At 40.5% G+C, this 21,316-nt stretch overlaps 2 protein-coding genes and 1 pseudogene across 3 annotated transcripts; 2 read left to right on the top strand and 1 right to left on the bottom strand.

Annotated features, from left to right (window-relative positions):
- Positions 1-2,365: 2,365 nt before the first annotated feature.
- Hnrnph2 (heterogeneous nuclear ribonucleoprotein H2) lies at positions 2,366-8,241 on the bottom strand. Of its 2 annotated transcripts, XM_051179601.1 has the most exons (4): positions 8,091-8,241; positions 6,696-6,765; positions 6,491-6,535; positions 2,366-4,553 (listed from the first exon to the last, which is right to left on the bottom strand). In XM_051179601.1, exon 4 carries the CDS (start codon positions 4,498-4,500, stop codon positions 3,151-3,153), a length of 1,350 nt encoding a protein of 449 aa, XP_051035558.1. In that variant the 5' UTR covers positions 4,501-4,553; positions 6,491-6,535; positions 6,696-6,765; positions 8,091-8,241; the 3' UTR covers positions 2,366-3,150. The 2 variants fall into 2 exon arrangements, with proteins under 2 accessions (XP_051035558.1, XP_051035559.1); XM_051179602.1 differs by lacking the exon at positions 6,491-6,535.
- On the top strand, positions 5,402-5,501 carry LOC127218594 (uncharacterized; annotated as a pseudogene).
- A 197-nt stretch (positions 8,242-8,438) lies between the features above and the next one.
- Positions 8,439-20,118, top strand: Gla (galactosidase alpha). The gene is made up of 7 exons (XM_051179603.1): positions 8,439-8,698; positions 12,521-12,695; positions 13,781-13,958; positions 15,087-15,178; positions 16,469-16,630; positions 18,406-18,603; positions 19,560-20,118. The coding sequence occupies exons 1-7, from the start codon at positions 8,505-8,507 to the stop codon at positions 19,821-19,823; spliced, it is 1,263 nt and encodes a 420-aa protein (XP_051035560.1). The 5' UTR covers positions 8,439-8,504; the 3' UTR covers positions 19,824-20,118.
- The last annotated feature ends 1,198 nt before the right edge of the window (positions 20,119-21,316 follow it).

Genomic DNA, 21,316 nt, shown 5'->3' with positions numbered 1-21,316 from the left:
CTAGCATCTCAGGATTCAGCTCTTTTCTGGGACTTGGTGACATCTAGTGGCTAACTAGAGCTTTTTCACTCATACTACAAGAAACTTCTGGAAAGCAAAACTCGTGGAAAGCAAAATCACTTCGAAATTATTTACCCCTCTGAGAAAGGGCTCCAAATAAGCTTAGGAGAATAGGGCAATCATTCAAATCCATTATGGTGCAATGGCCTTAAGAGTCAAAATGGATTTCCTACTTTCATGTCAATTGTAATAGAAATTAGAAACAATTTAAAAAACGAACAAAAATATAAATTTGAAACCATCAGTGAATCTCAAATCTCACTGCCATTTTTAATTTCCAGAAACAATGGCTAATAAAATATCTCTAAATAGAATATCAATTAATATAAATATATCTGTATCCTATACCACATGGGTGGTTTTGTGGTTTTTTTTTTTTTTTTTTTTTTTTGGGGTTTGGTTTTTGGTTTTTTGAGACTGTTTCTTTGTGTAACAGCCCTAGCTGTCCTGGCGCTCTGTGGACCAGGATGGCCTCGATCTCAGAGATCCACCTGTCTCTGTCTCTGCTGGGATTAAAGGCATGTGCCACCACTGCCCCGCACCACAGGGTATTTCTATAGATGGTAAAGCACATACAACTCAAAGATCCAGGTTCTGGGCAGTCAGCTATCCAGAAATACATAGTTTGTGTGTAGCTGTTAGTGATCTGAGTGTGTCCAGGACTAGAGGTCAATGAGAGGTGAAAAGCTAACCACCATGATGCACAGATGTAAGTTACCCACAGATGAAAGTGCCACAGGTGCACAGCACGCTCATGGGAGGTGCAAGCTATGGGAAATAAACCATCAGCTGTGACTTGCACTTCAAAAGAAATGTTGACAACTGGAATCCAGATGCAGAGAGGGAGGACAAGACCAGACTACAGAAACCCCACAGAGATAGCTGACCTGAACAAAGAGGAGCTAATGGGTCCCCGGACTGATAGCTGGGAATCCAGCGTGGAACTGACTCAGACCTCCTGAACATGGGTCTCAGCTAGAAGGACTGAGCTGTCTAAGGGACCCCAGACAGTGGAGCCAGGATGTGTCCCTGGTGCATGAAAGGACTTTGGGGGCACATTCCCCATGGAGGGATACTCTTAACATAGAGGGAGGAAGGAGGGCCTAGACCCTACTCCAAATGACTTGACAGGTTTTGATGACCTCTCCTGGAAGGCATCACCCTCCTTGTGGAGGTGGGGGGGATGGGATGGGAGGGTGGTCAGGGGGCATGGGAGGGAGTGAGGAAGAGGGAACTGGGATCGATATGTAAAATAAGAAAAAAAAAGCAATTTTGAACTACTTGCAATGAATGAAAAGGGGGAGAGAACTGGTGATCATAAACAAAACTATTTCCTAACAGTTCCTTTTAGGGTTAGACTTTAGAAGTGGGAGAATGGTGAGCTGTCTTGGGTAATCATCTCAGCACAATATTTGGCACCATCTCAGAACCTTCTCAGGATGGGGTCCAGCAATCAGTTTTTAAATATATTCCAATGATACTAATGCAGTATCAGAGAACCAGTGGCTCACAAACTTTAGATGTTCTGCAAACCATGAAAAGAAACCGTATTTAAAGTTTTTTGTTTGTTTTGATGTAGAGACAAGCAGACCTCTGAGTTCAAGGTCAGCCTGGTCTACAAAGTATGTTTCAGGACGCCCAAGGCCACACAGAGAAACCCTATTTCAAAAAAAAAAAAAAAAAAAAAAATAGAAGGAAATCAAAACTGCAGGGCTACAGACAGCTTAATGGGTAAGAATGCTTGCTGTGCTAGCGCCAAAGACCCGACAAAAAAAGCCAATCTTAGTCATAACATGTAACCCCAGTGCTCTGGGCAGCCAAGACAGAAGGATCACTGGAACTTACAGGCTGCCAGCCTAGCTGAAGGTCCAGGGACAGACCCTGTTACCAAGACAAAAAAGGCAGAGAGCAATAGAACAGGATACCCAATGTTTTCTTCTGGCCTGTACCTACAGGCATGGTACACATATGTGTGCATATTCATTTGAACACACACACACACACACACACACACACACACACACACAAATCCAATTTTAGGTTTTGGATATAACCCTGTTGGTGTAGTGTTTGTCTTGTATGCACGCCCTGTGTTTGCTCCCCAGCATGGCATAAACTGGAAACACATGACTGAAATTCCAATACTTAGGAGGCAGGAGCAGGAGGATCAAAATTGAGAGGTCATACATAGCCTGGAATATTTGAGACCTTGTCTCAGAAAACTCAAAGTTTGCATTTCCACCGCAGAGAATAAAAGTGAGTTACCGGGTGCCCACATAATTTAACAAAATCAAACTATACAAGATTTGTCCAGTTTTTAAAAGGAAGATTTATTTAACAAGTTTCACTTAGTACAATACATCTAAATGGAATTCACAATACAAGGTAAGATTTAAATCAAAGCCTCAGAATTCCATACAAACAACATGACCAAACTCCTAAAGTATTGGTATTACATCTCAAAATTGTCCCAGATCTTTAAAAAAAAAAAGTGTGAAAGTGTACACTCACGTGCCTTACAGGATATTAAACCAAAAAGCTAGAATTAACAAACATGCCAAATGTTGTCACTTTGAATCATAGACACAGCTCCTATATTTGATTTGTACAGAAAAGCATGTTTCTCAACATGCATCTGAAGGTTTTGATGTATTGTGGTATAAGAGCAACATTTAACGTAAGTGAAACTGCTTTAAACCTAAATATGCTTACTGCTTAAGTACACTCCTACAACATAACTAACTTGAGGAAAGCTGAAAGTGGATTTAACAGTTATGGTCAATACTGAACTTGTTATTACGTCCTAGATGAATATTTCAGTGTTCAAAATTGCTGAGCTTAAAGTTTGAAAACAATCTTAACTTTCACTTTACAGTAAGCATGAATCACAAGCTTGTAATGCAAAACTGTTAAACTTAAATTTTGTTCTTAAAAAAAGGAGAAAGAAAGAAAGCTGACCGATAGTGATCAGAAGCAATTGTATTTCCCATTTACCAATCATACTGGATATGCTGGGCATCCTTCCTACTCTATCCAGTTCCTATAAATGCACAGCTTTTATTCCTGAAGCTGTTTGGTGTTCCTTCTCTCCTAAGCAAGGTTTGACTGATAGTCACTTGAGTTTTCCTGAAGAACTTGATCATATCCACTCATACTGCTCTGACCACCATAACCACCACCATAACCACCACTCAGCTGCTGGCTGGCCGGACCTCCATAACTAGACTGGTTGGATAAACCCATCCCTCCCATCATCTGGCTACCATAAGCACCACCGCTTGCCCCTGCTGTAGAATTCAAAAACAGTTCTACATAGCTATGATCGTAAGCTCCTCCACTTGTCCCTGCAGTAGAATTCAAGAAGAGCTCCACATATCTATGCTGCATATTAGCTTTATCTTTTGCCATAGCCGCCACAGCATCTTCATGAGTAGCAAACTCAACATCCGCCTCACCTGTAACTCTGCCATCAGGTCCTATTTCAATGTGTACTCTCATGGGATTAAGAGGTGAGAAAAAATTGTAAATATCATTCTCGGTGGCTCTGTATGGTAAACCCCTCATGTGTACACAGTGCCCTGTGGTGCTCTGGAAACTGGACCCACCATCTCCATATCTATGATCAGACATTCCTGAGAAACAGTAGTTTAGATCTCTTCCAAATCTATCAGACCCAAACCCATACCCGTCATTATAGCCTCCATAGTCATCATAGCCTCCATACCCTCCACCATAGGCACCCCGCCTCATTCTTTCAAACCCAGCTCCTCTGCCAATGCTATTATACCCTCTTCCAGCCCCTGGTCTATCATAAGGACCCGGGCGCTGCATAGTCATAAGCTTTCGAGGGGGATCATAGTGGGTTCGGACTTCAGCTCTGCTACTCTTGAAGATTTCAATGTACCTGTGCCCTATTCTTTCCTTATGTTTCTTTAAGGCCTTTTCAGCTATCTCCTGTGATGCAAACTGCACAAAAGCCTCCCCTGTGCTCCGCCCCTGAAAGTCCACTGGCAGTGTCATCCCATTTGGCACAATTTCCAACCCTGAAAAGAACTGAACAATTTCTTCCTTGCTACAGCCAAATGGGAGTCCTCTAAGCCGTACAAAACCATCATTGGCAGTATCAGGACTATTTGGACCTGTATGCTTTAACACCCAATCCATTTCAACACTGTTGGACTTGAATACTTCAACATATCTGTGTCCCATGGTTTCTCTGTCTTTCTTTAAAGCCAATTTCACTTCATCTTCAGATTCAAGTTCCACAAATGCTTCACCACTTGGTCTGCCTTCTCTGGTGTAGATGAAACGAACACCTGATGTACCATTCTGAATTTTACAATCAGAGAAGAAGCGCATCACTTCCTCAGCTGAGCAGGACCAGGGTAGGCCCCTGACCTTCACCACGAACCCCTCCCTGCCCTCTGTGCTCAGCATCATGGTGACTGTTGGGCTCTTGGTGGCAAGCTTGACTCAATGCAATTTCAATGTGGCTTTAAAAAAATTAGAAAACTATTGTCATAAAAAATTATACACAGTAAGAGAAACAAAACTATTGTTAGAGAAGTTTACATCAGTAACTTTAAAAAAAAAGATAGCCATATGAACAAAAAGGCTGCATAAAACTTTTAATTCATTCACTTAACAATTACTTATTCCATTTCTATTATGTATCAGGTATAATTAATGATGATTATTTCTGGGTAGCAGTATAATAGGACTTGTTTCTGTGGATATATACATGGAAAATATTAAGACATTTTTGAATATTTAAAATTTTCTGCACTGACCCAATGTATTAACGTCATAGAGAAAATTAAAACTAAATATATCAAATAAAATATAACTATATCTCATTATATAAACATCAAAAATTTCTTTAAATCAAAAGACAAAACTCATATGATAAAAGTTCATTAATATCCTAAGAATATAAACAATGCATGCAAATCAATAAAATACAGAACTACTAAAGCCTAAGAAATAAATGAAAAAAAAAACATTAATGAGACTTTACATATACACTCATGTTTTAGATGCCAGGCTCAGTACTCATTCTGATATGTTAGCTTGAGTACAGAAATGGCTTACAGGAGAACTGTATACCTTCACTAAAGGTAAGTGCAAATAGACAGAATAAAGGAAGGATCGGTTGATGAAGTTTTATGAATTGGAGGCAGACTGGTTAATTAAAACAAACAAGCCTGATCCTGTTTAGGGATCCAGAAACAATTTATAAAAATGTTTAATGGAGCATGAAATGGAAAGGGACAAAAGGCAAAAGACAGGGCTGTCAAAAAGTGATCAGATCCTAAGGGTCAATTTAATAGAAGGAGGCTAGACTCTTCTCTGTTCACAAGCTTGATGATTCCATATCCACACCACTGTATGACATGTGCCTCCCCCAAACCTTAAGATATTGGGACATTACCACTCTGACGCAAGGGGGTGGAGAGGGGAATGTATGTATGTGTGTATGTATGTATGTATATGTGTGTGTGTCAAGAGAGTCACTAAAACAGCAGCAAAGAGGTAATGAAAAAATATGTGATCTTCCCAAATTAAAAAAAAAAGTGGAATCTGTAGAACTGGATAGAAAGATTATGGGTGTTTTTTTTTTTTTTTTTTTTCAAGACAGGGTTTCTTTGTGAAACAGTCCTGGCTGTCCTGGAGCTAGCTCTGTAGATCAGGATGGCACTGAACTCACAGAGATCCAGAGAGATCCGCCTGCCTCTGCCTCATGAGTGCTGGGATTAAAGGCGTGTGGCACTACCACAGGGCTAAAAGATTATGGGTATTAAGAGTTGCTAGGTGGATTTTTGTGAGTTCAAAGCCAAACTGATCTACACAGTAAGCTCCAGGCTAGCCAGGGCTGGATAGTGAGACCCTATCCCAAAACAAACAATAAGAAGATATATGAAGGCAACTAAAGAATATTGATAGTGGGAGAAACAGTCTTCCCCAGGGAAGAGCATACTAATGTTACCTAATACTAAATGCAACCCTGAAAACATGCATACTAATTACTTTCTACAGACTGAGCAGGTTGTATTTATGTCTTTAGGAATATACACACATATGTAACAACTAAGAGAAAAAGGCCACAACTTTGAAAGAGAGCACAGTGGGGAAGCGTTTAAACATGGGAGGGTTTGGAGAGAGGAAAAGGGAAGAGGAAATGATGTAATCACATCATAACTTCAAAAAATTTACATATAGGAGAGAAAAGGAGTATATAGGGGAAAAGTCTGAGAAATGTTCAAACTTATTGCAAACATTGGAAATGAAGTGTAAACATTTTTAAACAACCCTAAAAAGTGGAGATTAAATAGTGACAATAATAAGTTAACATTATTCACAAACTAGAGTTCCCTAAAAGAGTGAAAACTGATGAATATACTGGAAAAAATTTTGGCAATATTTACCACACCTTCTGACAGAAAATCCACTTCAGGTATGTGCCTTAAGGAATTATCTGAAATTAAGAGCAGGACTTATTGAATTATATATTGTTTGAAAGGCATTTTAGGAAGAAAAGTGGAACATTATACATTTGATATAATTATAACATGTAAATGTTTCAAGATCAAAGCCATTTTACAATCTCAATTATGTAAAAATAAAAATCCACATACCCTTTGACCCTGCTAGAGTTTCTTCCAGGAGAATCTGGTCGACAAATACTTAAAAATGTTTGATGCAGCACTGTAATGGCAGAAAATCAGAAAACTAAATAGCCATCAACAGAGATGGGTAAGTTATATTTCTATCTTTAAATGGAATTCTATGCAACCACTTAAAAAAGAGAGAGAGAGATTTGCCCTTACCTAGAAAAATTTCCAAAATCCATTGAATGGCTGAATGTATATAATATAATCCTACTTCTATTAAAATGCAAGCATAAACTAAGTGCATAAATGTGTGAGAGACAATCTAAAGTAGCTTTGTGTAAGATAAACTTGCAGAAAAAATGGAGGGCAAGGAAATAGAGATAGCCTTTCACTTTTTAATACTATATAATTTCATAGTTTTAATACTTTGGAACAAAAGTAATCTTAGAAAAAATATAAACGCGGGAAATACGACAAAAATAAAAAAAAAAAAAACTTTTTGTGTGCACGGATGGGGATTGGACCGCAAATGTTACCAGTGACACTGAGTTTTGGGGCATTTTCCCCTATTTACTTTTTTTGTGTGTGTGCAGGCTTAACGGTCTGTTGAAAGAATAATTTGACAAAATATCCCAGGGACGACAGTGATTTCTACAGCACTCTGCCGAAATAACTCCTCCCTAGTGGCTGGGAGGTTTTGCTTCCTTACGTTTCCTGAGAAGGCCACCAGGATTCTGTTACCTAACATAGTAACCAGGATTTGTGAGTTAAGAATCTGTGTACTTACACCTGTGTTACAGCACACTTTTTGTAACTGTAATAAGAGTTGGATAGTGCTGAACGGTGTCTCTTTTAAACGAATAATTTACTTTTCGTATGACCAAAATTCAACTCGTCGATCGTTATAAGCAGAAAAACAAATGTGCAAATAATTAAGTAAAAGCATTTATTGGGCTCCTCTCGAGCACGCAGCAGTTGCCCAGCTCACACTCTATGGGTGTAATTCACTTGGGACCCCTCGCAATCATCGGGCAGTTTGAACAGTTGAGCGCCTGAATGGATGGAGCGGTACTCCGACCACGGGTCTCAGTATGTTGTTGTTTTTTTTTTTTTTTCTTCCTAACTCTGGATCTTGTTTTCGAAACGCTTTTCACCTTACGGGTCCCTCTTGCGGGCATAGGGGGAAAAGGTCCCCCGAGATCCGGCCACAACAACTGACTTACAAAAACACGCACACAGTCACGACAGTCCACCATTTCCCCACCAGGCGCAGCGCAGGCCGCTTCCCGGCACTCGGGGAGGGGGAGGGGGGAGGAGGACGCGGGGGGGGGAGCACGAAAAAGGCGGAGGCGACCCCGGACTCCGCTCTGCTCTTCCTTAACACCACCCGGGGCCCCCAGTTCCCACCCACACACCAACCTCCAACGAGACCGGGGGATTATCCTCCTTCTTCCCTCAAACGGCTATAGCGAGACGATACACGACGACCAGAACTACTTCTGCTCACGTAAGCGATTGATCACGTGAGCGCCTACGTCATGTGAGATCTCGGTCACGTGAGCAACTTCTCGGCTCAAACTCGGGATCACTGAGGTACCGCACTTCCTCTCGGTTTGGAAATGGGGCGGGTCAAGGTGAAGAGAGCGCCAATATGATTGGTTAATGTTTGTCTTACGTGGTTGTTCATTGGTCCACCTTTGGCGATAACCGTCCAGTTGCCTGAGATACGATGATGTCACTATTGAACAGTCCATCTATGATTGGTCAGCCCCAAGGGTAAATTTAAAGTCCCTGTTAACTGCAGGAAAACTGAACCAAAGAATTCCTGTGACCATGAAGCTTCTAAGCGGAGATCCGCAGCTGGTCTGTGAGCTTGCGCTTCGTCCCCTGGCTTTAGTTTTTTGGGGTATTCTTGGGGCCAAAGCACTGGACAACGGCTTGGCACGGACTCCTACTATGGGCTGGCTGCATTGGGAACGTTTCATGTGCAATCTCGACTGTCAAGAAGAGCCTGATGCCTGCATCAGGTATGAGATACTGAATGCTCCTTTCTTTATGTGTGTTTGTGTGGGTATATTTGGTAGAAGGAATGGGAACATTTGAGCTGAAGGAGTAGATCCCCTACTATTGCTGCTTTTTTTTTTTTCCCCAGCAAAATATCCATCCGGGTTCTGAACTGTACCTACACTTAGCAATGTGAGCCGTCCTGAGAGATAGCCAGCAGAGCCAGTGCTTTGCTCCCGCTCCATTTCTTCTTGCACTGAGAGTTTTTCATTTATCATTCGGTTCCATACAGACCCTTTGGGTTTGTACTCTGCCTCTGTTTGGTGCTATCCTTGAGCTAGCCATAAGCACAGTCGGAATGGGTAGGAGGACGGCTAAAACCAATTTTTTTCTTTTGGTTCACGGGTTCTTTGGCTGTACTGAAGCGAGTTAGAGAAACCATGAGATCACTGTTGAGACCGGGTTGAAAACCGGGTTAATAACATATTTATTAACTCAAGGAGCTGACACAGAAAAGCTGTAAAATTGCTGGGCATGGTGGCCCAGGCCTAATCCCAGCACTCCAGAGGCACGCAAATCTCTTCAGTTCAAGACTAGCCAGGGCTGCATAGTGAGACTCTCAAAAAGAATGCTGTAAAACGGTTATCTCACACAGATCAACTTTCAGTTAAATAAACCCATTTAAAAAACCAACCATTCATGCCCTGACCCCCTCAATTAGGTAAATAAAGTGCAAATGTCTCTATCCTGGAATGTATAGGAAAATGAATTGCAAGTTTATAAATATATGGGCATTTTTCAATTTTTTTATTTAAATTAAAAGCAATCTTATTTTACATATGGGCACTTTTCTAGAAAAGAGGGGTTTTCTTTTCTTCAAATTCTTAAATGAATCTGTGATCTAGAAAATATTAAGAAGCAAACAATACAAATTGAGTGACGCCCTTATGAATACTATTGAAAACATAATAAGGTCACCCAGTGATGCAAAACTGCTTCTAAAGGTACCTGCCACAGCTCCCTCTCTGTGCTCACAAGTTTCTTTGAATGCCTATAAAGATAAAATCAGGGTGTTGGTTAGACACCATAAAATAAACTGGCTTTCTAAGTTTCAGACTAAGTCTGTTGAACCTAGTGATAAAATTTGTGGCAACTTGCCAATACAGGATATTTTGTGTATTTTGTTTTGTTTTGTTAATTGTGGGTTCTTTTGTTTGTTATAAAACTAATGCATGGTCATTGCAAAAATGTAGGTGGTAAAAATGATGTAATGGAAATTAAGGCCCCCCTCATTTCATCATTCATAAATAATCATGTTTCCATATACAACCTTGCAATTATTATGTAAATGACTACATTTTTAATTGACTTCCACAAAAAATAGTATCACCTTTACTTATGAGTAGGTAACATCAAGACCTCAGAGGCCTTAAGTTCTACTTCACTGAAGCTTGATGCTAATCATTTATCTTGTTTTGTTTTTCTTGAGGTTTGGGTACATGGTCACAGGCCTTGTACATACTAAGAAAGTGCTCTACTACTGAGCTGAATTCTTTGTCCTTGGATTTCAGGATCATGGTTACCCTATGTGGATCAAGCTAGTCTTGAACTGGAGATCCTTTTGCCACCATTTCCTATTTGCTGGGCTTATAGGCATGCAAGATCGTGGCCAGTTTATTTTTTTTTTCTAATTTTGGCTGAGGATGTAGCTCAGTTGGTACAGTGTTTGCCTAGCATGCACAAAGCAATGGGTTTTGATCCCCATCATCTTGGAAATTGAGAATGGTGGTGCACATTTAAATTCCAGGATTCAGGGGGGAGAAGCAGGAATATCAAAAGTTCAAATCCATCCTATGCTACACAAGTTTGAGGCCAGCCTGGGATGTGACCTCAAAAGAAAGTGCAGAATATAGTACCTGGTACAGATAAGAACTCGATAAGTGCATATATCTGTATGTGCTATAATTTATTTGTGTAATCCTGTTAATAGCTACTTGGATTCTTGAATTTTTGTGCATCCTATTCTTACCTGATTTCTTTTATTTAATTCTCTTTTTTAATGAGAAAGGTCTCTCTGTGTGTGCCTGACTGATCTGGAACTCTAAGCAATTCTAGTGCCTAAGCCTCTCAAAAGCTGAGATCACTGTCATGAGCCATCACAACAGGCCAAGCTCCATTCTTTTCTTAGAACACCAATTTTAGGGCTCAAAGGTATGCTCATTTTGATAATATCAGTAATTTCCAAAGACTTCGCAGAAAACATGTACACAACAGTGTGTTGAAACCTAAATTTTGTCACTCTTTTAAATCTTTGCCAGTCTGCTTTGTGTTTTATTTATGTGTTTTTCTGCTGATGTAGGACTTGAACCGAGGACTTAACATGTTAGGAAATATAATTACTAAGGAGGCTAAATGTCTTTTCCTACTTTAAATCCACTCCTTGAACTGTTTCCTTCATGGATCTCCCCCACCCATTTTGTCATTATTCTATTTAACTACATCATCTGAGTTTTTCTTTTATTCCATTTGGTTTGAGTCTAGTATATATTGAAAATACATGTGGTTCTTGATTTTGAGTAATTCTAATAGTCATATAATGTGACATACACTTCTTTCACTGTTTGGAGTCTTATGTCAAGAAATCATAAAGTTAACCCAAAATTCAAATAACATTTTACTTGGATGCAGAGTAAATTTGCAAATGAGAAACAAAGACTCAGTTTGACTGAAAAGGCATTCCAGTGGGGAAAGTGAACTTGGAATTTTTTGTTTGTTGGCTGGTTTACCAAGACACTTCTGTGTGTAAGAGCTCTGGCTGTCCCTGGACTCACTGTGAAGACCAGGCTGGCCTTGAACTCAGCAATCCACCTACTTCTACCTCCCGCCTCCCAAGTGCTGGGATTAAAGGCATGTGCCACCACTGAACTTGGGTTTTTATAAGAAGGTGATTGTAAGCCAGGCAGTGGTGGTACATGCCTTTAATCAGACACAGAAGTAGGTGAGACTCTGAGATTTCAGCCAGTCTGGCCTAAAGAGCAAGTTCCAGGACAGTCAAGGCTACACAGAGAAATCCTGTCTTGAGATGAGGGTTAAAAAAAGGGAAGGTGATTGTGAAATCTTGGGGAAGCTAGAAGACTCATGGCGTGAGATGGGTGGATCTCTTTCTGAAGTCTTGAATTACAGTAATCTTTGTATTCTAATGTCATGTTACAGTAGCTTCCTTTCTAGTATAAAACATAAACATTTCATCTTTCAGGTGAACTTTTCAACTCTTTTGCCAAGTTCCTTCAAAAGTCTTTTTGGGGTTTGTTCAAGGTTTTCTGAGCCAAGAGTAAGATCATTTTCTCCATTTATTCAAGCCACTGAGGAGCATAGTAGTTTTAACATATGGTTGGTAAACATATTACTCTCTAGGTTTCTTAGCCTTTTCTGTTTATTTCTGTACCATTGTGAATGAGATTGTTTGCATCTACACAGGGAAAACTGGTACCAGAAGAAGCTGTCTATTGTGCTAACTGTTCCCCTGCTGGGGTTCCTCTAGTTGTATGTAGACCAGGCAGGCCATAGACCTGCAAATCATCCAGCTTCATTATCTCACACTTACTTTAATTATTTGGAGCTTTTGTTTATGCCTTTTGAGGTCAGGGATGGGACTTCTGTGAGCAGAGATGGTAGTAGGAGAGAGAGAGTGACAGGAAGGATAGTTAATTTTACCTCGGATGTGTTGTATTTACTACCACAGTATCACTACATTTTTAGAAACTGAAATCCCAAGGTGCCTTAAAAAGGGAGCAGAGAAGCATTCATCTAATGAATTGGAATGGCTGTTGGAATTTCTTTTTCAGTGAGCAACTGTTCATGCAGATGGCAGAGCTCATGGTCTCTGATGGCTGGAAGGATGCAGGTTATGAATACCTCTGCATAGATGACTGTTGGATGGCTCCTGAAAGGGACTCAAAGGGCCGACTTCAGGCAGATCCCCAGCGCTTTCCTAGTGGGATCCAGCACCTAGCTAATTATGTGAGTTTAAAGCTGATTGTTTATTTATGGGTCTGTATGCTCTTACAAAAGGTTATTGAGAAACAGGCCATGTGATACTTAGAAAATGGAATGGTTGCTGTTATCTGAACAATAAATCATGATGCTTGCCAGGTGAAATTATCATCCCATCCGCCTATAAACATTTTGCAATAGCCCTTGAGGCCTGTCTTGTTGAAACATTTTCTTTTTTGCTGAAACCACTGAATTCTCTTGGAGGAAAGGAGAGGTTGGTTGTGTTGAGCATGCTTGTATCTCCAGAGCAGTATGAGAGGCTACCACAGTTATACCATTAATGAATTTTAAAAGATGAAGGCAAACATTCCAGGGACTACTGAAGACAATTTAGGCAGGTTTTATGAAGGCCTGTAGGAAAAAGGGTCAAGTTCCAATCCAGATGGACAAGTGAGAATCTACAACCAATAAACAAATACTGGGAGTTCAGTAGATGGAAAACTGCTAAAAGAAGACATCAAGAGTCAGAGGATGGGTGTTAGGGAAGGCACAGTGGTTAAGAGCACTGGCTGCTCTTTCAGAGGACCCAGGTTCAGTTTCCAGCACCTACATGGCAGCTCACAACTGTCTGTAATTCCAGTTCCAGGGGATCTGACACCTCCACACCAATGCACATAAAATAAAGTTAAAAAGTTATTTTTAAAAAGAATCAGGGGATGTTATAACTTAGCAGGATTCTTGCCATTAATGATACTATGGAAGCCAGGACAGGAGGAAATTCAGAGATGCTTAACTGAAATGTAGTCAGCCTTTCTCAAGATAAATCTCTTAGAGATTTGGAAAGAGACCATTTGCCATCCCATGAGGAATATTAAAGTGGTCATATCTTTTTCCTCACTTTTGTGCTACAGTTCACTATGTATAGGCAGAACTTTCTTAGTAGAGTTGGAGGATTTGTGCTCTACTTCTAACAAATCTAGCTTAAAAACTGGAGTGGTTTAAAGAACCAAACATCCAAGACCCAGAGCAACACACATCTCTCTGCTCTTAGCCTTCATAAGTCTCTCTCCTTTTCTTTACTATTTCCTGATCCATCTTTCTTCTCATTTCAGGTCCACAGCAAAGGCTTGAAGCTAGGAATTTATGCAGATGCTGGGAATAAAACCTGTGCAGGTTTCCCTGGGAGTTTTGGGTACTACGATATTGATGCCCAGACATTTGCTGACTGGGGTGTAGATCTGCTAAAGTTTGATGGTTGTCACTGTGACAGTGTGGTGTCCTTGGCAGATGGTATGTGTTTTTAAATTACATTTATTTTTAAAATTACGTTATAATCAACAAAATACGATTATTTATGGTGTGTGTGACTGTGTATGTGTGGGAGTGGATGTGCTATGATACCTGTTGAGAAGACAGAGGACAACTTACAGGAATTGGTTTTCTCTTTCCAACTGTGTGAGTCCCAGGGATCAAACTCAGGTCATCAGGCTTGGCAACAAGCACCTTTATTGGCTGAAGCACCTCACCAGCCCAAATAGTGTGTGTTTTTTTTTTTTTTTCAAGAAATAAAATCATGGCCAGGGAGTGATGGTGGTGGCACACAGGAGGCAGAGTCAGGTGGAACTCTGTGAGTTCAAGGCCAGCCTGGTCTACTGGGTGAGAATATTTGGGGCTGTTACACAGAGAAACCCTGTTTCAAAGAAACCAGAGAGAGGGGAGGGAAGGATGGGGAGAGAGAGAGAGAGAGAACCACAATCATTTCTCAGCCTTTTCCTTAGCATGAACTGAAGGATCAAGCCACGGTGTCAAAAACTTTGAGGCCATAGGGAAGCTGAGCCTCCAAAGAACTAACCCCAGTCATTTATTCATTTGTGTGGAATGTATACGTGCCTAACCATGACACATGGGATATACTGTGCACTTTTGATTCAAGGACTCTGAAAAATGAGTTAACATTAGTAATTATACCAGTGTCTAACATCATTTGTAAGAGTCCAGATTGTCAACAGATGGTAATGGCGCACGCCTTTAATCCCAGCACTGGGGAGGCAGAGGCAGGCAGATTTCTGTGAGTTCAAGACCAACCTGGTCTACAAGAACAGCCTCCAAAACCACAGAGAAACCCAGTCTTGAAAAAATAAAAATAAAGAGTCCAGATTGTCACAGATAAAGTAGCATCTTACCCCCCTGCCTTTCCCATATATATGCATCATCTCCACACCACCTCCTCAAGGCAATCCTGGCAGCACAATTTCAGCAGAGAGAGAGAGACAGAGAGAGAGAGAGAGAGAGAGAGAGAGAGAGAGAGAGAGAGAGAGAGAGAGAACAACTTTTCTTTGTCACTGGTTTACAATATAAACACAGACCTTCCAAGTAACTGAACGTTTCCCCTATTTTACCCATTGTTTTCTCATGCAGGTTATAAGTACATGTCCTTGGCCTTGAATAGGACTGGCAGAAGCATTGTATACTCCTGTGAGTGGCCTCTTTATATGAGACCCTTTCATAAGGTGAGTTAGTGAGCCCAAGGCCTACATCTCAGAATGCTTATTGTAAGTATAGTCTCAGCTTCCACTAACTATGAAACCATCTTGGATTTTTTCCCTTTTATTTCACTGTTCATATCCCTCCTGTTCACCAGCAATCCTGCCAGTATTCCCTCCAAAATCTATCTTGAACTTACTAAGGTCTGTTATCCCACCACACCCACACTGGCATTCCTGGCCACTCCCATTTCTACCCAGCCTGCTCTGCAGCCTGATTTCTTATCTCTGCTCTCTTCCCTACCCCCCACCATTTTCCAAGCAGCAGCAGAACTGTCTTCTTAGAAATGTCAAGGACATCTAATCAGTCCCCTCCTTAAAACTTAACTGGCTTTCCATTGCACTTGGAATAAAATCAAACTCCATTAACCTGCCTTTGTCTTCCAACAACTGTTTTCCTTGCTGCAGTTTTCTGTCTGTCAATCACATACCCGATTTACCCCATTAGTGTATATTCACTGTGCATGGTACTGTGCCACCCAAAGACCTTTTCATGTAACTCTATGTAGCCCAGAGGCTACAAACTTGGGTCTTATCTACTTTAAAATAGCCTTCTGCCCATTCCCTCTCCAGTCACTGGCTGCTTGGTTTCCTGAAAGAACTTAACTTTATTATTTACTTGTTTGTCCATCTCCTGACTAAAATGTAAATCCAGGAGGGTAGCTCTTTCTCACTGTATCCCTAGCATATGGTAACTTGAATCAGTGTTTATGGAATGAATTTAAACCCTATTTTTCTCTTGAAATTTTTAGGTAGTCTTTTTCTTCAACATTTTAGACCTTGGATATGACTACTGTGACACCTACATATCTACAAACTGCTTCATTCCACAAATGGCTAGTCTCAGATTCAGATTGTATCATGTTTGATGGCATATTATATAATTTTGTAAACTTTATTTTTACTCATTTAGAGCATTGTGATTATTTTATTATAAAAATAGAAACATGCCACTTTAGGCTAGTTTATAGATTCCAATAAAAACAAAGTTCTTTTATAAGGCCAGTACCTAGATACCACTGTTCAGTGCATGTCCACATAGTCACTTTAAACACACACTTAAACCATATGACCTACTTATGAAGTGAACATCTTCTAAAGTAAAATTCTCTTACATTTAGAACTCCAAAAGACAGGCTTTGTTATTTGTTATGGGGAGACATTTGATCTGTAGACTATAGAGGCCATCAGAACCGCCTTTAAACTGGATTGTCTCTCACAGCAAAGTTACGACTGAACAATTCTGTCTTTTTACAGCCCAATTACACAGATATCCAGTATTACTGCAATCACTGGAGAAATTTTGATGATGTTTATGATTCCTGGGAAAGCATAAAGAATATCTTGGCCTGGACAACAACTAACCAGAAGGAGATAGTTGAAGTCGCTGGACCAGGGGGTTGGAATGACCCAGACATGGTAAAAACCTGAGCCTTCCTCATTTAAAAGATTGTGGCTTTTTTTCTCTCTTGGTGCCTGACTCTGAAAATGAAAGACCTGCAGAGCGTGGACCTTCACGCTCCCACTCAGGAAAGGGACACCCCAAATCACTCACAAGAAGCTGTCTCGATTCAAATAGCATGAGGAGTTTTTATTCCAAGTGCACTGGGGTCCAAAGTCATACACCACACAGGGGTAGAGGACTGAGGACCCTGAGGACAGAATTGAGAAAGCTTTTATAGGATTTACATCAAAGCTAACAAGGCCAGTTTCAAAGCTAGCCTGTTATTTTCACCAGGGACAGTTCTTTTCATGTGACAGTTCAAAACTTGGAATGGTTAATAAGGTTTCCTAAGTTACAGAAATTTCATAGAGTACACAGTTTTTACAAGGTGGGATTATTTAGCACACCTGCAAGATTAGGTGGTTTTCTTTCTCTAGAACCAGTGGGCTCAGTGGCCTTGTCCCTGCCTGAGTGGCTGGGAGAATGTACTCTCCTGTCAGGGAGTTATCTCTGCCTATTGGCAGAAGCACTTGTTCTTTCTGGTTTTCCCTTCTTGCCATGAGTCCCGTCTCTTTTAGTTATTAATTTTCTTTGTGGACAGGATGACCCATAACAGTTCCCAGGCTGTTGTTGTGGATAACAATATTCCCCAGAAACTAGGTGGTTTTGAATAATAATAATAATTTCCAGAAACCAGTCATCGTGACAAGCTATTTCATGTGTTTTCTTTTTCCCGAGCTTTGCATGCAGCTACGGTGATTTTTAAATACATGTTGGTGGATATTTTTAAATTTCTAACTTTTAGTGGTCATTAGAGAGTTAGGCTGTATTTTCATCCTTTCAAAACAAAGACCTAGCACAAACCAAGCAAGGTTTCTAGCACTGCCCTACACATGCTGCCCTAGGGAGAGGCTTTCGGTGAGCACTTACATCACAGTGCTGTGGAAAATAGACTCTCTCAGGAAAGTTTTAACATTTTCCAACATGCCTTGTGTAGCTGCTTGGAGTCTCAGCGCTCCAGAGACTGAGGCAGGAGAATGGCTCCAAATTCAAGGCCAAAAGTTTAACCTGCACTACTTAGTAAGACCTTCTTTCCAAAGAAAGAAAGAAACAGAGAGAGAGAGAGAGAGAGAGAAAGAAAGGAGAAACAAAACGCAACCCCACTGAGTCGGGGGACCAGACTCAGGTCCAGTCAGAGAAGAAAACCCCATGCAGATTGACTTGCTCAACCTTGATCAGACATCGGGGAATTTAATGCCAGGTGATTCATTGTCAGCATATATAAAACACAATACACTTTGGGAAAAGGTTTTCTAGCAACAGTCAGTCTAATTAGTCCAATTCCAGGTACACAATGAAGCTTAAGCTGTGACTAGATATAAACTCTTACACAGTACACATGACTGTGAAATTAGGTTCTGTAGCTAAAAGGCCTAAAATCTAGTGTGGTCTCTGACCAAGATAGCATAGAGATCAGCAGGCCATAAAGTACATGTGACATCTATAAAGATGGGTAATGGTCTAGGAAGGGAAGAGGATGGGGTGAGGTCTGCCTTCGCAGATTGCCAGGTTGTTAAAATCCACTCCCAGCCTTCTGGGCAGGAGTTGAGAAGAGGCCCATGTGTGTTTAAAACCATTCTAGTTTTCCTTAATGCTTCTCTGTGAGTACAAGGACCTCTGTGCCCTCAATAGACAACAAAAACCCAAACAGTTGATTCTGTCATCTCAGTGTTTTCACTCTTTGTTCTAGTTAGTGATTGGGAACTTTGGCCTGAGCTGGGACCAGCAGATAACTCAGATGGCCCTCTGGGCTATCATGGCAGCTCCTCTACTCATGTCCAATGATCTCCGACAAATCAGCTCTCAAGCCAAAGCTCTCCTTCAGAATAAGGATGTAATTGCCATCAACCAAGACCCCTTGGGCAAGCAGGGGTACTGTTTTAGAAAGGTAAGTAAAGAAAGTTTCCTGCAAGAAAACTGACCAGAATTATATTATCCTGCTTTCAAGTTTATGACTTGAAGTATTTTGTGATGGCCTTTTAATACTTAAGTGCCAAATTACCTCAAGCCTAACTGTACAACATGAAGAAATGATTGACTTTTTTTTCTGTTATTTTTCCCTTGAGCTTAAGAACTGAGTAGTTAAACAGTAAGACTTTGTCAGAACTGTTTGAATCAGGGCTTCTCTGTAGCTTTGGAACCTGTCCTGGAACTCTGTAGACCATGCTTTTTACAGGGTGTCCACCAGAGAACACTACTATAACAAGGGTTTAAGCCAATAAAAGGTTGGGTTTTGTTTTCGTTTTTTCAAGGCAGGGTTTCTCTGTGCCATTCTGGCTGTCCTTTAACTCCTTCTATAGACCAGGCTGTTCTCCAATTTACCTCTGCCTCCTGAGTGCTTAGGTAGGATTAAAGGTGTTCAAGATCCCAGTGTAGCCCCAAGCCCTTAACAGGTGAGCAATAATAATAATCCTGGGTTGACATACTTCAGTTTAACTAGAATGGTTAATTAGACAAAAACTGAACTACAGAAGTAAAAAAGAAAGTTCAGTACATTTAGACTTTACCAGAACTATGGACTTTGGTGGTGGTGGGTTAGGTCTTTTTTGTTTGTTTTGTTTTGGGGTTTTTTTTTTGGGGGGGGGCTTTGATGGATTAAGTCTGTTTGTATCTCAAAAACAGAAAAATCTGTGTAGCCCTGATTGTCCTGTAATTCCCTTTGGAGACCAGGCTGGCCTTGAATTCAGAGATCTGCCTCTGAGTGCTGAGATTAAAGGTGGACATATACTGCTGGATAGTTTTAATTTTTCCTCCAAATGCATGATAGTTCTTACAATAAGGCTGAATATCAAATAAGTCCAGTAATGGGGTTCCCACATGCTCACACTTTTCTTGGCTTTTCAGGAAAACAACATTGAGGTTTGGGAACGACCACTCACAAACTTAGGCTGGGCTGTGGCTGTGAGAAACCTGCAGGAAATTGGTGGACCTCGTTTTTACACCATCCAGGTGGCTTCCCTTGGTAAAGGAATAGCCTGTAATCCTGGTTGCATCATCACACAACTCCTCCCCGAGAAAGTACAGCTAGGCTTCTATGAATGGACCTTACCCTTAAAAACTCGAATAAATCCATCAGGCACTGTTCTGCTTCGACTAGACTACATCTAAAGGTAGATATGTACGTTAAGTGGCTAGTTTTGCCAAGGACTGAACTACTTTCCTGCGTCTTTCCTGTTTCCCCCTTTAAATAAGCCCAAAGTCCTAGCCTTTAAAGTTAATTCTCAAGGTAAGTTTTTGCAAAGTCTTTTGAAATAGATACCCCTGTGCCAAGCTCTGTAACATATGTTTCAGGTATACTTGTTTATTTTGGCCCTTATGATTCTGAGCCAGATGTTTATACAAAAGAACCCGTATAGCCAAGATTAAAAACAAAATAAATTTCTATGTGCTTGTTTTACCTACACGTATGTGTTCCACATGCATGCATGGTGCCCACTATGTCAGAGGGTATAGGATTCCCTGCAACTCGAGTAAATCATGGTTGTGAACCAAGTGTTCTATATCACTAAGCCAGCTCTTAACTGGGCAGGATTTAAAACCAAGACAACTACACACTGATCACTAGGGGAAGTACCTTCTAGTGCAAAGGAAAAAAAATAAAACAAATCAGCTTCCTCAATTAAAGAGTTTAAGAAATGCCAGGTGATGATGGGCTTCGAATGGAGGCTACACATTAAACACCAAATGAACTGCCCTAGTGACAAAGACCATAGTCTCAAGTAAATTAGTATACATTCTAATCCATGATAACTTGTGGTCAGGATTTCAAGACTGCTCCTTTGCTCCCATTTTTATCTAGTCTTCACCAAGCAGATATTAATATATATAACACAGCATTCAGAAAGCTGAAGTGGATTGCCAAAATAGACCTAGCCAGGGATATGTGAAAATCTCAATCACACACACACACATAAATCATGAGCAAATGTATATACCTCTGGTATTTTAAATGCACACAAAATGGCATAAAAACACACATCTGAAATACTACTGAAGGGGACAGATAATTTTTAGGGAAATCCCTATGACCTGGAATCCTTGGTGGGAGACTTTCAAAATTGGTTTCTGACAACCTGCACTCATTCATGCAAAAGTTAAACCCAGACATGGGCCAGAGAGCTAATTCAGCAGGGTAAGAGCAGCAACTGCTCTTCCTGGGGACCCAGGTTAATTCCTTGCACCCACAAGGAGGTGGATTTGCTGGGAGGCTGATTTCAACACAGTAAAAGTTATGTGGCCATGTCAGGATGTTTAAAGGGGCATGAATCTAAAAACCAGTAACATTTATTGCAGTATATTATGCTGCCCAGAGAATATAGCCAAGTCTCACTAAAGGTCAGAAGTAGCAAAGCTATGTAAGACTAAAACTTAACATGTTACTGGCCAACAGTACCTTGAAATAAGTCTCTATTTGTGACTTTATGATAGCCCGTAACTCATGGATTTTAACCTGTAAGTAGGATCCCAATGACAAGTCACATTTCACAAGGGCTCAACAAAGTTCAATCCTAAAAGTTGTATTCAACCATCAAGCAGAAACTTTAAGGATGTTTCGATAGTTTCAGTTTATTCCTTCCCAAAAGACCAACCACAATCAAATG

This window comes from Phodopus roborovskii, unplaced genomic scaffold (assembly GCF_943737965.1).
Source record: "Phodopus roborovskii unplaced genomic scaffold, PHOROB, whole genome shotgun sequence".
In the NCBI taxonomy this organism is placed as follows: Eukaryota; Metazoa; Chordata; class Mammalia; order Rodentia; family Cricetidae; genus Phodopus; species Phodopus roborovskii.
Note: the sequence above shows the minus strand (reverse complement) of the source record. Positions and strands in the feature narration are given on the sequence as shown.

Bases quoted from the DNA above. Each gene is read 5' to 3' on its own strand.
- Hnrnph2 (XM_051179601.1), bottom strand. From the start codon at position 4,500: ATGATGCTGAGCACAGAGGGCAGGGAGGGGTTCGTGGTGAAGGTCAGG.
- Gla (XM_051179603.1), top strand. From the start codon at position 8,505: ATGAAGCTTCTAAGCGGAGATCCGCAGCTGGTCTGTGAGCTTGCGCTT. The intron at 13,959-15,086 runs GTATGTGTTTTT...TTTCTCATGCAG, and splicing joins TGTGGTGTCCTTGGCAGATG to GTTATAAGTACATGTCCTTG. The intron at 15,179-16,468 runs GTGAGTTAGTGA...GTCTTTTTACAG, and splicing joins ATATGAGACCCTTTCATAAG to CCCAATTACACAGATATCCA.